The following is a 15,568-nucleotide window of genomic DNA, read 5'->3' on the forward strand; positions in this document are numbered from 1 at the left end:
AATAAAGATATTGTACCAACTATAACTAAAAAAAAAAAAAAACGTAGGTTTAGATTTATTGCCTGAAGACCTTGAATTGGGGAAAGTATAGAAAGAAGACTGGGCTCAAGATTCTAATTGAGCATAGGCCTGTAATCCCAGTGACTTTGGAGGCTGAGGCAGAAGGATTGCAAAGCCATCCTCAGCAAATTAGTGAGGCCCTAAGTAACTTAGTGAAAACCTGACTCAAATTTTCAAAAAGGGGTAGGATGGGGATATGGCTTAGTGGTAAAGTGCCTCTGGGTTCAATCTCCAGTACCAAAAAAAAAAAAAAAAAAAACTGGGTCTTACATAATGGTTTCAGGTTAAGGTGAAATTGACAATGTTTGATCTGGGCTTTTGGACTTCTCTGTGTTTGTGCTTCTCAACAGCATCTGTATCAAAATGAATGTCTGCTTCCTAGCATTTCTATCTCTTAGTGGCTCTCCACATTCATATCTCTGTGATCTTGTCTGGCATCTCTATTTCTGCCTCAACATATTTTTCTCTTTGGTACCTCTTCATTTCAGAATCTCCATTCTTGGGTCTGTGTTCTGGAATCCAGTTCTTGGGCTAAGAATGTAGCTCAGTGGTGGAGTGCATTGTTTGATCCCCAGCACCACAAAAAAATAAATCCTTTGTCCCTTCTGTTGTCTGCACTGTAATTGTCTTCCTTCAACTGTACTGCGGATTGAACCCAGGGGCACTTAACCACCGAACCACATCCCGAGCCGTTTTTTATATTTTATTTAGAGGCAGGGTCCTGCTGAGTTGCTTAGGACCTCGTTAAATTGCTGAGGCTGGCTTTGAACTCATGATCCTCCTGCCTCAGCCTCTGGAGCTGCTGGAATTGCCTGCTTGCACCACTGCGCCCACCTCTCCAACTGTACTTAATAATTATCTTTCTCCAACTGGATTGTGCCCTCTTAGAAGGCATAAACCTTTTATTATTCCAGTATCCCCAGTGCCTGGGGATCTCAAATTTCTTTATAAGTGAACAGTTTCAATCTCCCTTTTAATCTCCACCCTTCATCTCCCCCAGGGAGCTGGCCACCTGCCAAATGGCCAGCTAAAGAGCAGGACAAAAGGAATGAGCTGCTGCTTTGGGGTTCTATTTCCTGGGGAGATAAGTCTCCACAAACATCACACTAGGACTCTATCCGGAGAAGAAGGGTACGCCCCTACGTCCTCCGCGGCGGTCGTTCCACCCCGCAGGCACCACCTCCACCTTAGCCAATCAGCGAGCGCCTGTGCTAAAGGGACAAGCCTCCAGTGGTGTAGCGGACACAAGATGGCTGCGGCGTGTCGGACCGTGAAGGTAGACCACTCTTTGCCTCGCTTTGCAGGCTGAGACGGCATGGCCAGGAACTAGGAAGAAAGGGCCATGCTTATGTGGGCGGGATATTGCGGTGGCGGTTGGGCTGAGTAAAGGGAAGGTCCGCTGCATATGTAATATGTGGGGGTCACAGAACTATTTGGGGAATGAAACCCCTCGCCCCCCTGCCCTCCCTCACGATCTCATCAGTGAGGAGAGGAAGCACACCTGGGCCACCTCCCGCCCCCACCCACTTCCCCTCAGAAGCCTGTAGAACCCGCGTGTGAAAGGCTGGAGAGGGTAGATGCTGACGGTGTCCTTTTTCAGGGCTTAGTCGCGGTAATAACTGGAGGAGCCTCGGGTCTTGGTCTGGCTACCGCGGAGCGACTGGTGACTCAAGGGGCTTCTGCTGTGCTTCTGGACCTGCCCAACTCAGGTGGTGAGGCCCAGGCCAAGAAGTTAGGAAAGAGCTGCATGTTCGCCCCAACCGATGTGAGTGGTTTCAACTTTCCCAGGGTGTCCTTGAGACCACTACCACCTACCTGGGAACACGTGGGGGTCCCTCCCATAAAGTTGTTATCTGTGGGATAACAACTTGTCCCCTTTTGGCGTAAGCCTTCAAGCACTATAGCACTACCTACAGCAAGGAATCCAAAACTGCACCACAGCCTCAGAAATTGGACTTATCAGAATTGCTTCAAGGGAGGATTGCATAATTTGAAAATGCATATTGTACCTTAATGGTTTTACATTTACAAAGTTGAAAAACTATTTTCGTGAAATCTTCTTAGTAGGTGGGGATAACAAAAAAAGCTCATTTATGTTCCTATCAAAAGTTTTCAAAACAGGGTTGTATTAATTCTTTGCTCCATAGCAATCGAGAATCACCAGGGATATATGAATTTATCAAAAGATGGTATAAGTTTGAAAGGTATTTTGCAACACTGCTTTATAGTACCTGACATATACACTTTCACTCCACTCTTCTCACGTTTTACTACAACCCTTTCTCTTCATCTGTCTTTTTTAAAAATAATTTTTAGTTGTCAATGGACCTTTATTTTTCTAATTTATTTATATTCAGTGCTGAGAATTGAACCTAGTGCCTCACACATGCTAGGCAAGCACTCTACCACTGAGCCACAATTCCAGCCCCTCTTCATCTGTCTTTTGCTCACACAATTCTGTTTCCACCCAAGGACTGGGCCTCCTCCCCCAGGTTTAGTAGTGAGATGATGTGCTGGCAAATGAATACCTTTTCTATGTTTCTCCCTTTGAAGGTGACCTCTGAGAAGGATGTGCAATTGGCCCTGACTCTAGCAAAGGAGAAGTTTGGCCGGGTGGATGTGGCTGTGAATTGTGCAGGTATTGCAGTAGCCATTAAGACATACAACTTAAAGAAGAACCAGGCCCATACCTTGGAGGACTTCCAGCGAGTTATCAATGTAAGACCTTGGAGGTTCTCCAGGAGTGGGAAGGAACTCTCTGGGAGTGGTTATCCCCAAAGTTGTTAGTGATCAAATGGTTGCCTTTGCCTGAGGTCCTATACCATGTCTCTGCTCATTTTCCAGGTGAATCTTATGGGTACCTTCAATGTGATCCGTCTGGTTGCTGGTGAGATGAGCCAGAATGAACCAGACCAGGGAGGCCAACGTGGGGTTATTATCAACACTGCCAGTGTGGCTGCCTTTGAGGGCCAGGTGTGTGATCAGGGGCAAAATTTGTGCCTCCTCTTGACTTGTTGGGCTCTCTCACCCTTGACCTCTACTCTTTTTCCAGGTGGGACAAGCTGCATATTCTGCGTCCAAAGGGGGCATAGTGGGCATGACATTGCCCATTGCTCGGGATCTGGCTCCAATAGGCATCCGGGTGATGACCATTGCTCCAGGTAGACATATTCTCTTTTCCTGCCATACCTGGGATTGGGTGGGATCCATGGGCACTTGTGAGGGGCAGGTATCCACTATCTAAGTAACAGAGGCACAAGAAGTAGGCCTAAGGTGAAGAAGAACTGAGTAAATATGAAAACAAGGGTGGGTCTCTGACTCTGACTATCTTGTCTAGGCCTATTTGGCACCCCACTGCTGACCAGCCTTCCAGAGAAGGTACGCAACTTCCTGGCCAGCCAAGTGCCCTTCCCCAGCCGATTGGGTGACCCTGCTGAGTATGCTCATCTGGTACAGACCATAATAGAGAACCCATTCCTCAATGGAGAGGTCATCCGGCTGGATGGGGCCATCCGCATGCAGCCTTGAAGGGAGAGGTCTGGGAAAACAAAGGCTCCTGTGCCCCACCTCCTCCTGGGGTACTACTAACTTTGTGTACCAGTCATCCTCTGTGCCTAATAAACTATTTTCTTACTTTGTGGGCAGTGCTTTGTGCTGGGGGAACTGGCATGGGGAAGAAAGGTAAAGGCTTTCACAGAGTTGGATATATAGAGTCCCAAGGTAGGATAGGAAAGGCAGTACCTCACATTTTTGTATATCCTGTTACAACAATACATGGCCTTGAATTTAGCAAATAACTTTATTACTTAGGGTAGAAGGTGGGGATATTGTCTTAGCTCTCTCTCACTGGGGAATGGATTAGAGGTAAGAGGTGGGGATATGTAGCATTTGCATCTGTAAGCTTGATAGGGGAAAAGAGAGAGATGACCATCTTGACCTCAGCGGCTGCTAGTGTTGAACTGTAGGTGATACTGGGCTGTAGGTTGATTGGTGTAGATTATTGAATTCAGATAATTTTGCCTGTAAAAAAAAAAAAAAGTCCAGAGGCCTCACTTGATGTTTTCCCTCTCTCCCTGGTCCTCACCATCCTTCCCTACCCTCCCATGGTATTCATCCCCACTGCCACTCCCTAGAACTCACTGGGCTTTTTGCTCCTTAGCCAACTGCTGGTTGAAAGAACCCAGCCCCCTCCGAAATTCTGCACACAATTCCCTCTCCTGCTCTTCTAGCTCCTGCGCTGCCTGGGCCAGGTGCATGGTTTGGCTTTCCCATTCAGTATCCAATGCTTGCTCAGCCTGGTGCTGTGCCTCCTTCGCATGGCACTGTGCTTCCTGGACTTTCCTGATGGCGGCTCGCTGCTCTGGAGTCATGCCCTTCCAGCAATAGGGCAGAACCCGGTGGGGAGCCATGGAATTCTGGGCAACTTGGGGGTTCTCAGTTAGAAAGTCACTGGTGACCTGGTTCTGAATCTCCATGAGGTTGGCCTCCTGTTGGCGCTGATGCTCAAGGCGCTGCCGCTCAGCCAGCTCAGCTGCCTGGTGGGCAAATATAAGTATTTGGGTGCCCAACCTCAGAGAACTCTCAGTTGCAAGGGTGGGAGAAAAGTGGCCCTATTTCTCCATCTCGGAGAGAAAGAAAAGACACTACATGATTTTAATTATCCTAAGGATAGGCGGTGGAATGGACAGGGAACTTCTCTGCACTCGGGATTAGAGGGCAATATTCTGTTCTTAAATCATTTTGTGTTTGGAGGTAGGGAGAGGTGACTTGTATTCTAAGAAGCATCTTAGATGGAAGGGGTGTCCTCAGGCTGATGACAATTCTAGAACTGATTTGAGAAAGGATATGAGGGGAAGGGTGTGGCTAAGGTTCCCCAGGATTTTGTTCAGGGGGTTGGGAGGACCAGGTGTACTGGAGGGGTCAAGCCATACCTGGGCTTTGTTGGCATTGGCCATGGCAAACATCATGGCCACGCGACAGGACTCCTCTAGCCTGGCCAGGTGGGCGGCCCGCATGTCCATGGCTAAGTGCAGCTGGTCATTGAGCATATCTACATGGAGAAATACAACTTCCTCCATTCCTGGTTCATTCATTCAGCCATTTAGTCAACAAATTTTATGTAGGTATATGTATACTTGGGAGGGAATTAGTGTCCAAGTTGTAGAGATGTGGAAGGGGTTACTCTTTGGGGCTAGGGATAGCCAAAGTGCAGCAACCTGGGTCAAAGTGCAGCTCTGCCACCTCTGAAATGTGTAGTCTTGGGTAAACCATTTCACCTCCAAGCCTCACTATAAGATCCATGTGTTAGATTATAAGCATACCACAGAATTAGATCCTGCCCACCCCCCCCTCCCCGTCTAGTGGGGGACACAGATCAAACAGATTATCAGACCACAATCTGGTAAGGACAATAGCAGAGATGTATACAAGGCATAACAAAGGCTTGGAGGCTAAAAGTGGTAGAGGACATGCTTAGCACCCACAAAGTGTGAAGGCTCTGGGTGGTGGGTAGCAGGAAGGCTTCCAGGAGGAGGTGTCCTTGTACACAGGCAAAAAGAGCAAATGGTGCTCTAGGCTGAGGGCACAGCACAAGCAAAGGGCACAGCACTGACATTCTTTTCCACTCTAGCCACACGATGATCTTGTTTCTAGGAACTGTCAGAAACTGTTGATTTGAAAGGTGAGCAATACAAATACATAAGACCTTGCTCTTGAAGGGCTTCCTCTGATGGAAGAGAAGGATGTGGCCACAGAGAATATAATAATAGTAGCTACTCTATGTGATTTGGATTATTATCCCCATCTAATTAATTTATTTATCTTGTAGTACTAGGGATTGAACTCAGGGGCATTTTGCCACTGAGCTACATTCCCAGCCCTTTTTATATTTTATTTGAGATAGCATGTCACTAAGTTGTGCCTAGGCTGGATTCAAACTTGTGATCCTCCTGCCTCAGCCTACTTAGAAATTGGGATTACAGGCAGGCACCACCAGGCCTCATTTATCCCCATTTTAAAGATGAAGAAACTTGTTGGAGGTTTTGCTCAGTGGTAGAACTAAGCACATATACATGAAACCCTGGGTTTAACCCTCAGCACTAAAAAATAATAATTTAACAATTAATTAAAATTAATTAAACTGGGTTTGGTAGTGCATGCTCATAAATCCCAGTAACTTGGGAGGCAGAGACAGGAGGATAGTGAGTTAAAGGCCTGCCTCAGCAATTTAGCAAGGCCTTAAGCCATTTAGCAAGATCCTGTCTTAAAAAATAAAAAAGGACTGGGGATGTAGCTCAGTGGTAAAGCACCTCTGGGTTCAATCCCCAGTACCAAAGTAAATAAATTTAAAAATTAGGGCTAGGGTTGTGGCTCAGCAGTAGAGTGCTCACCTTGCACATGTGAGGCCCTGGGTTTAATCCTCAGCACCACATAAAAATAAATAAATAAATAAACAAACAAACAAACAAATAAATAAATAAATAAAGACGTTGTGTTCAACTACAACCAAAAAATAAATATAAAAAATTAATTAAAATTGAAGCACAGAAAGGAACATTCATTTCCCAAACTAACTAGGCAGAGCAGAGCTGTTAGGTGCGTGTGTATACTATGTTGTCCCCAGGTAATTGAATGCCAGGCTAATCATGAACAACAGCTACACTGTCAGTTACTGAAGGAAGTCAGGGAAGTTGGTGCCTACACAGCCTAAACTTTTAGCATCAGTTATATGGGTAATGGGTAATGAACTCCCCACACAGTTCTAGCCTCCTGGGTGTAGTACCTAGCTCAGGAGAGCTGCCTGCTAGACCTTGGGACTCTTGAGTCCAGAGGGCCTGGCTGCTTACCTGCACATTTCTCATCAACCCTGGCTTGCTGTTGCTCCTGCAGCTGCCTCTCCAGGCTGTACCTGAACTGCTCCTGCTGCATTCTCAGGTATGTGGTCCTGTCCAGGTCCTCCCCAAAGAAGCACTGCATGCTGGCCGGGCCATAGAAGGGATCACTGTCATTGAGATAGACTGGAAATTCCCTCTGGAGTCGGTCTGGATCCCAAGGGTCAAATTCACGCCTGTTCTTGAGCTGCTGCTTCTGCTCCCGAAAATCCTGGATTTTCTTGGCAAGTCGACGTGCCCGTTCTGCCTCTTCCTTCTCTAGCATCTGGGCTACCAGATCATACTGCACCTGCTTAGTAGCTGGGGGTGATAGGCAGGGACATGGGAAGGCACCACAGGAGGTCCAGTTAGCATGCCTCTGCTCCCAAAGGCCATCTGGTTTGTTTCACCACCCTAGGACCTCAGGCCCTCCACACAGGAAGAACTGCCCTACCTGAGCCTACTCAGGCTCTTGGTTTGACCTGTGGCCTTGGACATTTACCGTAAGCTGCATCCTTGCTCTGCTCAGTTGCCTCCCGAAGCTTTTTCTCCTCTACCTGGTTGTTGAGGGCTTCAACATCCACCTGGATCCCAAAGAAAGGGACTAAATCAGGGCAGAGTCCCAGTAGGGTCCTTGAGTGCTCTAACAAATTGCTTAGAACTTACCCACTTAAAAATCCTCCTGTAGCTTCTCAGGACTTACTGTATAAAGTTCCAACCCATAAGCATGGCTCTTAAGTGCTTCCATGGTCTAGCCTTTGCCTCCTTCTCCAGCCTCATCTCTGCACCCTTTTCCCCTGTCTCCCCTTCTCACTAGCCTTGGGAGCTGTGCTTCCAGTTCCCTGCACATCTTAGGCAGTTTTGAATCTAAAGCCTTTGCTCTGCTTCCTTTACTTAGAACACTTTCCTCCCCTGTACCCAAACTCCAATTCACACTTCAAGACCAGCTCAATCTTTGTTTCTCTGATCCTTCGGGAAGGTTCTACTCCCATAATCTAGGACCCATTGTCTACATTACATTGAAGTTTGCTTCAGATATCTCCTCTACTAGACTGTGAGCTCTTACATGAGAGAGACTGGGCTTTAGTCATCTTTGTATCATCACTGCCCGATAGTGCTTTCAACAGAGCAGTCCCTGTGAAGAAATGCTTGTCACCTGGATCTCTGTCTAATAACTCAAACGTAGCCAAGTACTTACTTGTGCCAGGCACCATGCTCTAATTATCAGAGCTGCCACCTCAGTGCTTCCTTTATTTAACTGAAGAGGAGACTGGAGCTCAGAGAAAATAAGGTGACTTATCCAAAGCCACACCTCTAACAAACAGCAGACCTGGCCTCAAACATTTAAGGTGTCTTTTCCAGAACACCATGCTGCATTTCCTCTTTCTATCCACCTAGCAATCCTTTTTTATTTCTTAAACCATCAATATTTTCTCTTTATTTTGGTTATAATTCTTTGGAAACATTTAAAGTAGTACAGAAGGGAATACAGATCAGTAGAGACTAAGTATCCCTTCAGTCTCTCACCCTCAGTCTGGTTAGCAGTATATTACTTACTTTGCCAAAATGGCTTATGCATACATAATACCTAAATACACTTTAGCTCTTTTTTGGATTCACATAGCCTGCCTCTCAAGAACCAGACCACATGGCCTGGTTGACCAGAAAAGAGCCAACTGTCACCCCTTGTACCACCCATCCTTCCCAATCCCCTTTTGGGCCTATGGGAGTGGGTACCACCCCTTCCTTCCTTTCTAGCCCTAGGGCCTGCTTGAGTCAGGGAAAGGACTATAAAGGGCACTGCTGTGTTTCTTTCCAGTCATGTGATGTAGCCCCAGTTCTGTGAAATGACTCCCACTGCCTACTCACCCCCATGACACGGTTCCGCACATTGAAGAATCGGCTTTGTCGTTCTTTTTCTCGATTTCTTCTAGCTTCAAAGGCTGCCACCTCCTTGGGATCTGCTGGCAGGCCTAGCTTATACATCTGGAGTAAAGGGGAAGTGGAATGGCCCATTAGTGCTGACCACAGTCCTGGACTACATCCCATCTCCTTTCCTTTATCCTTATAGTATATGTCACCAGTTATTGATTCCTACTGATTTTACTTTCTGACATATTTCATATCTGTGTCTTCGTCTCTGCTGTCACCACCCTAATTCAGGCCTCACAGTCTGATATTAGGTGATATTCCCAGGAGTCTCCTCACTGGCCTCCCTTGTTCCATGTTATCCTCTCTGTCCTGGCCACCAGAGTGATCCTTCTGAGAGCAAACATGACCATGGTACTCTTCAGCTTAAAACCTTTGAAAATAGCTTTAAAGCTAATGGCTCCCCTGTGCTCACAAAATGAGGTCCGACCCCCTTTGCCAGATTTATAAGGCTCTTCATGATCTGAACCCTGCTCACCTTTCTAAGCCTCAAAGGCATTGACACATCTCACCCTTTCTCATACTCTACTCAGTTTTCCTCATTTCAGTAAGTGGTACCACCATTCACCAAGTTGCTCAGGCCCAAAACTCAGGGGACATCCTTTAACTCCTCCTTTCCTTCACTCCCTCTTCTTTCAAAATAGCCCCAGTCAAAGCCACGATTGTCACCTTCCTAATGACTGCAGAGGTCTCCAGATTGGTCTTCCAGTTTCCTCTATTGTTTCCTATAGCCCACTCATCACACAGCAACCAGACGTTTTCTTTACTGAAATAAATTTCCCCTTTTGTTTTTATTTTATTACTTATTTTCTAGTGAAATGAAAGTTTCAAGGTCTTAAATTCATCTGTGTCCCTTCACATTTTGGGAAACCCACTTTTGATATGTGAGCCAAAGCCACAGTAAACAACAACAACAACAACAAAAACCTCTTGCAAACATAAATCTGATGATGTTTCTCACCTGCTTAAAATCCTCCATAGGCTTCCCACTGCACTGAGAATCAGATCCAAATTCCTTACCATGGGCTTTCAAGATCCAATCCCTCCATACCCATGGGCTTTCAAGATCCAATCCCTCCACACCTCTACAGTTGGTCTCATAACCCATGTTCCAGGCACACTGGCTTCCCATCAAGTATTTCAACATAACTGTTCCCACTTCTGGGCCTTTGAATGTGGTGTTCCTTTGTGTGGAGCATCTTTCCTCAACTATTGAGGTCTTTTTAAAACAATCCTACATGAGGTCTTTTTTAAACAATCATTTTGTAACTGTGAAGTAGTTGATATATACAGGGAAATATATATGATCCTGATGTAAGATTGCAAGTATGACAAAATAAAGACACCAACACCTACCTTAAGAAATAGAACACTATCATACCATTGAAGTGTCCTATGTTTCTTCTTTCTTTTTCTTACTCCAACAGTACCCTATATAGTATCCAAAATCTATTATCATTTCCTCCTAATATTCATTAATATACATTGTATGTGTATGAATCTCTGAAAAACGTTTTTACAAGTTTTATTGGTTTTGACCTTTATAAAATATCAGGCTGTATATATTCTGAGTCTTGCTTTTTCTACTTGGCATTTATCCTATCATTTAACAAATATTCATAGAGTGTCTACTAGTGGCCAGATGCTCTTAAGCATTTGGGAGACATGGAGGAATAAAACTGACAAAAATCTGTCATTGTGGAGGTTACTTTCTAGACAGACAATAAAAAGTAAAACATAAAATGTACATTGAATAATTTGTAAGAAGATGATAAGCAATATGGAAATAGAGCAGGATATGGGGAATTGAAGGTGCCAAGGAAATGAGAGAGTGTTGCAATTTTTAAATATGGAAGTCAGGAGAAGCATAGTTGAAAAAGTAACATGTGAACAAATACTTGAAGGAGGTGAGGGAATTGCCCATGCAGGTAATTCTTCAGCCTGGGTCCTGTAATGATGAAGTCTTGGAATGATGACACAGAGCAGAGATGCAGCCAGTCCACAATGAAAAAGAAACTTAAGTGAGATATAAGCTTTTGTTTTTATTCTATTTGTATTTATTTATTTTTGTGGTACTAGGGATTGAACCCAGAGGCATCTCTACCATTGAACTACATCCCCAGTCCTCTTTAGTTTATTCTAAGACAGGGTCTTGCTAAGTTGCCCAGGGTAGCCTTGAACTTGTGATCCTCCTTCCTCAGCCTCCCAAGTTGCTGGATGTGTGCCACTGCACCCAGCTAAGCTTTTGCTTTTATAAGCTGCTGATATTTTGGGGTTATCTGTAACCTCAGTATAATGTAGCCTATCCTGAACAATACAAAGAAATATGGGGGTTTTTGTTTGCTTGTTTGCCGTGCTAGGGATCAAACCCAGTCTTGAGCATGCTAAGGCAAATGTTCTAGCACTGAACTGCATTCCCAGCCCTTAACACAAAGAAATGAAAAGCTATGAGACTATATGAAATCTCTAGGGAGTAAGTGTAGATGGATAAGAATGCCCCAGAGGAGACAAGGACAGGAGTGGCCAGTGAGATGGGAGATAAACTAGGAGAGGTGATCTTCCTAAAGCCAAGTAAAGAAAATGCTTTTGGAGGAGAGTGATCAATTGATGATGGATTAAGTAAAATGAGGAATGAGATTTGACTGATGTAGTAACATGAAGGTTGCTGATGACCTTGACAAGAGCATCTTTGGTGGAGTATAGGGATGAAAGCCCAATTGAAGTTGGTTCAAGAAACTAGGACCCTGCAAGACAAACAACTCAGTTAAGGATTTTTTTTTTAATTGCAAGAGAAAAATACAGAGGAACTTAGAGATTGAGAGATTTCATATGTGCAGGTGGGAAAGTTTCTCGTGCGTACGTGTGTGTGTGCATGTATATGAGAGAGAGAGAGAGAGAGAGAGAGACAGGAAAGAAAGTGCTAGGTTGTAGAATGTATGCATATTTAACTTCATAGGATAATACTAAGTTAATTCCCAAGGAGATTATACCACTTTACACTATGACAATAATGTACAAAAACTCCAGTCAGTGTACATCCTAACCAACACTTAGTAATGCAGACTTAATTTTTTTTAGTTTGTGAGTATAAAACTATAATTACTGACTTTAATTGAAATTTTATTTATTGCTAATGTGGTTTCATATCTTTTCACGTGTTTAACCATCTTTGCTTCTCTGTGAAGTGCCAATTCATATCTTTTGTTCATTTAATTTTTGCATTTTTAGAATTTATTTTTAAATGATACATAAAAATATAAAGATTATACATATTTTGGGGGTATCATGTGATGTTTTAATATACATATACATTATCTCATGTTCAAATCAGAGTAAACATAGCTATCTTCTTAAACATTTATCATTTCTTATCGTGAAAACATTCAAAACCCTTTCTTCTATCTTTTTGAAATATACAGTACTTGATTGTCATTTATAGGCACCATATTTTTTTATTTTCTTTTTTTCCACCGTCATTGTTTTTAAAAAATCAGGCCAGTGTGGTGGCACAAGCCTGTAATCTCAGCAGCTTGGGAGGTGGAGGCAAAGGATCATGAGTTCAAAGCCAGCCTCAGCAATTTAGCAAGGTGTTAAGCAATTCAGTGAGACCCTGTCTCTAATAAAGTACAAAATAGGGCTGCTACCTCCCCGCCCAAAACAAAATCAGGTTTGTCAGCTGGGTGTGGTGGCACACGTCTATAATCCTACTGACTCAGGAGGCTGAGGCACGAGGATCACAAGTTCTAGGCCAGCCATGGCAGTTGAGTGAGAACCTGTCTCAAAATAAATTTAAAAAGGGCTAGGGATGTAGATTCAATGGTAGAGTGCCCTTGAATTCAATCCCCAGCACTGCAGAAATAAATAAACAACAAGCAAATAATAAATAAATAAATGTGGTAAATATCTCCAAATTTGTGATTTTTTTATTTGCTTATTATTTTAAAGTAATTTTTTTGGGGGGGGTACCAGGGATTCAACTCAGGGGCACTCAGCCACTGAGCCACATCCCCAGCCCTATTTTGTATTTTTAAAATTTTAATTTAGAGTCAGGGTCACACTGAGTTGCTTTGCGCCTCGACTTTGCTGAGGCTGGCTTTGAACTCACGATCCTCCTGTCTCAGCCTCCCAAGCTGCTGGGAATACAGCACAACCAATAACAAAATGAACACTTCCATGGAACTCAGAAAATGTTATCAATATTTTAGAGGCTTTCTCTGTGTACTTACCCATCTTTTCACTTCTTTATGGTGAATATTAGTGAATGTGAATATAGTCACATTTACCCTTTTTTTATTCTTTGAACTTAGTGGTTATTATTTTTTTAAAATTCCTTCCTATCCAGAGATCATATAGGTATTTTCCTATATGTTCTTCTAAAATTTCTAAAGTTTTACCTTTCTCACTTGTTTTAACCCAGGGTTTGAACCCCAGCACTGAAAAAAAGAAAAAAGAAGAAAGGAGCAATAATTCTCTCCTTCTCTGTGAATAATATGAAATAGCTGTCCTTGTTCATCTTATCCCCTCTGTCTGATTGTGACTTTTTCTTCCAAGTGAACTTCATTTATGGGTCTCCTACTTGATTGTATCAACCACTTTCTCAATTTTCTGGACTTGTCCTGAGGAAGAGTCTTGTCTTTAGGACTCTTCCCAGCCTTCAGATATAATTTTAAAAATAGTTACAGGAGTGGCTACAGCAACCACCAGATCCTTTCCACATCTGAGAATGGCACCAATCCTAGCCTACCAGTTCCATCTGCCACCATAATGTAAGGTCACTGACCAGGAAGATTCAGTAGGCATTTTAAGCTTCTTGTATTGCTAAGGCCATGACCTTAGTAATGAATAGGTATAAGGTGACAGATTATAGAGGGATGAAAAGTTAGTGACGAGGGATTGAAAAGGTGAGGAAGCTGAGTGGAGAGTGTCAGGGGTGCAGAGGAGGAAAAGGAAGGAAGGTAACAAGGGAGTGGGGAAATAGAAGTCAGAGAACCAAGAGGAAAGAGGAAGAGGGAAAGAAAGGGAAGGTGGCAGAGGGGTATGCAGCAGTGGAAATGGCATGGGGGAGAGGCATGAAGGGAAGAAGGATGCAGGTGCAGAGCACTGCCTTAGGGACCCTGGCCTCTGGGATTTCTCAGTAAAGAATCGCAATTTTGAAGCTCCTAGTTGGATTTGGGTCCAAGTCTGCTCTTGGGTTACAGCGGCAGTTTCTGAGCTCGCTTGGAGAAACAGGAAAGAAGGACATGGGTAAATCTGAGGCCACAGCCTTCCCCAGTTTGTATCCCTGTCTCCTGGTGAACCCCGTCCCCCTTAACTCTACATCTATTTTGCAATCTCACCTCACCATCAGCGAAATCTGAGCACAACTAAACAATGAATCCTCTCACTGGCTCTTTCCTTCCCGTTCAGCCCTCTGCTCCACGGAGTCCTTCCAATTCCTGACCCTGTCGTTGTCTAAGCCTTCAGGCTTTCTAGACTAAATGAAGCCACAGCATAATTCCCACCTTTCACTTGCCCTTGGGGGGCATAACCTTGCTGTGACTTCTGACTTGTCTCGGCAAGCGTAGGTTCAGGTCCTGCCTGCCTTCTCGGATCCCAAAAGCTGCTCTGAGTCTTCCAGGCACCAACTTCTCTACAACTTAGTCCGCTGCAGCAGCGGTTTGTGGTTGCCACGCAACAAGAAAGAGGGGCGGGCCCAAATCCTAGCTCGAGCCTGGGCAACGGATCAACAAACCTCCACGTCAGACCGAAGTTCCCGCCCCTAGTTCCCACTCGCGCAGGAAGCCGGATATCCCGTTGGCCTGGGCTTACTCTCGCGAGGTTTACCTTCCGCCCGGCCTGCACTGCGGCGTTTCCCGCGCGGGTAACCTCGGTTCCCGGGCTTACGGCGCGGCCTCTCCTACCGCCGCTGGAGCCGCCGCCGACATGGGTTTCCTGAAACTGATTGAGATCGAGAACTTTAAATCGTACAAGGGTCGACAGATTATCGGACCATTTCAGAGGTTCACCGCCATCATTGGACCCAATGGCTCTGGTGAGATAAACCCGGCTGCGGCCCTGCGCACGTCCCGGCCTGGACCCCCCTATCCGACGCCAAAGTAGTACGACCCAGCCTATGTAACCTGAACCGTTGTGAAGCCTAAAAGGTTCCTTGCCTCTCCTGGCGGGGGGAGTTCGACTCTCCCCGCTCAGGTGTTCTCGCTCGAGCCTCTTCCCCAGGTGTCAGTTGCGCGAGTTTTGTGCGGCCCCCGTTCCGGTCCTAGTGGTTCAGGCCGAACTGTGTGTTTCCGCGCCCACTGCCCCCTCCCGCCAAAAGAGGCGCGTCCCGAGGCAGCTGCCAGCTGTCGGCTTCCTGCTGCGCGGCTCCCTGCTGGTCTGTCTGGTTCTAGCTTCCCAGCCCTGTTTGACCCCACCGTGAAATGTGGGACGACATTTCGCTCTGTCTTGTCCTGCGGTCCCATACAGTACACTTATGCTTCAACCAAGCGCCCCCTCCCGCTTCGCATTGGTACGCTCCAATTCCTTCCTTTTTACTCATCTCCAGAGGCGGCACTTTTGAATTTTGAACCCTGAGCCTGAGTCTTCAGAGGGCTTGGAGTCCCGAACCCGACCTCAGAAATTGTTGTGTAGAACTCCCCCCATTTCCTACCGGAAACCACCAAAAGCCTGGTCTTATTTTCTTATCAAATTTGTTGAATGTTTTAATGTTTATA

The 15,568-nt window shown here is 45.1% G+C and overlaps 3 protein-coding genes across 25 annotated transcripts in view; 2 read left to right on the plus strand and 1 right to left on the minus strand.

Moving 5' to 3' along the window:
* Positions 1-1,126: 1,126 nt before the first annotated feature.
* Positions 1,127-3,698, plus strand: Hsd17b10 (hydroxysteroid 17-beta dehydrogenase 10). The gene is made up of 6 exons (XM_005339772.5): positions 1,127-1,336; positions 1,661-1,825; positions 2,614-2,778; positions 2,905-3,033; positions 3,113-3,221; positions 3,398-3,698. Exons 1-6 carry the CDS (start codon positions 1,310-1,312, stop codon positions 3,586-3,588), a joined length of 786 nt encoding a protein of 261 aa, XP_005339829.1. The 5' UTR covers positions 1,127-1,309; the 3' UTR covers positions 3,589-3,698.
* A 142-nt stretch (positions 3,699-3,840) lies between these two features.
* On the minus strand, positions 3,841-15,284 carry Ribc1 (RIB43A domain with coiled-coils 1). 10 transcript variants are annotated; one of them, XR_013431817.1, is made up of 8 exons: positions 15,011-15,284; positions 14,682-14,795; positions 8,799-8,915; positions 7,432-7,513; positions 6,906-7,250; positions 6,450-6,478; positions 4,992-5,110; positions 3,841-4,080 (listed from the first exon to the last, which is right to left on the minus strand). XR_013431817.1 is itself a non-coding variant. In XM_078034744.1 (8 exons), exons 3-8 carry the CDS (start codon positions 8,913-8,915, stop codon positions 3,999-4,001), a joined length of 1,140 nt encoding a protein of 379 aa, XP_077890870.1. In that variant the 5' UTR covers positions 14,682-14,795; positions 15,011-15,282; the 3' UTR covers positions 3,841-3,998. The 10 variants fall into 10 exon arrangements, 8 of the variants coding, with proteins under 8 accessions (XP_077890870.1, XP_077890871.1, XP_077890873.1 ...); XM_078034744.1 differs by lacking the exon at positions 6,450-6,478 and adding an exon at positions 4,201-4,595 and having other exon boundaries at positions 15,011-15,282; XM_078034745.1 differs by lacking the exon at positions 6,450-6,478 and adding an exon at positions 4,201-4,595 and having other exon boundaries at positions 14,978-15,282.
* Positions 14,752-15,568, plus strand: part of Smc1a (structural maintenance of chromosomes 1A) — a 56,366-nt gene continuing 55,549 nt past the window's right edge. For 13 of the 14 annotated variants that reach the window (XR_013431816.1, XR_002482768.3, XM_040281038.2 and 10 more), the window contains exon 1: positions 14,757-14,889. Coding sequence is in view for 11 of the 14 variants with exons in the window: in XM_040281038.2 (XP_040136972.2) it covers positions 14,781-14,889 (109 nt within the window). In the remaining 3 variants the exon portion in view is untranslated. Of the gene's footprint in view, positions 14,890-15,568 lie in introns of all 14 variants that reach the window. The other variant, XM_078034743.1, reaches the window with a different exon arrangement.

The sequence above is a fragment of the Ictidomys tridecemlineatus genome, chromosome X, assembly GCF_052094955.1.
Source record: "Ictidomys tridecemlineatus isolate mIctTri1 chromosome X, mIctTri1.hap1, whole genome shotgun sequence".
Lineage (NCBI taxonomy): Eukaryota > Metazoa > Chordata > Mammalia > Rodentia > Sciuridae > Ictidomys > Ictidomys tridecemlineatus.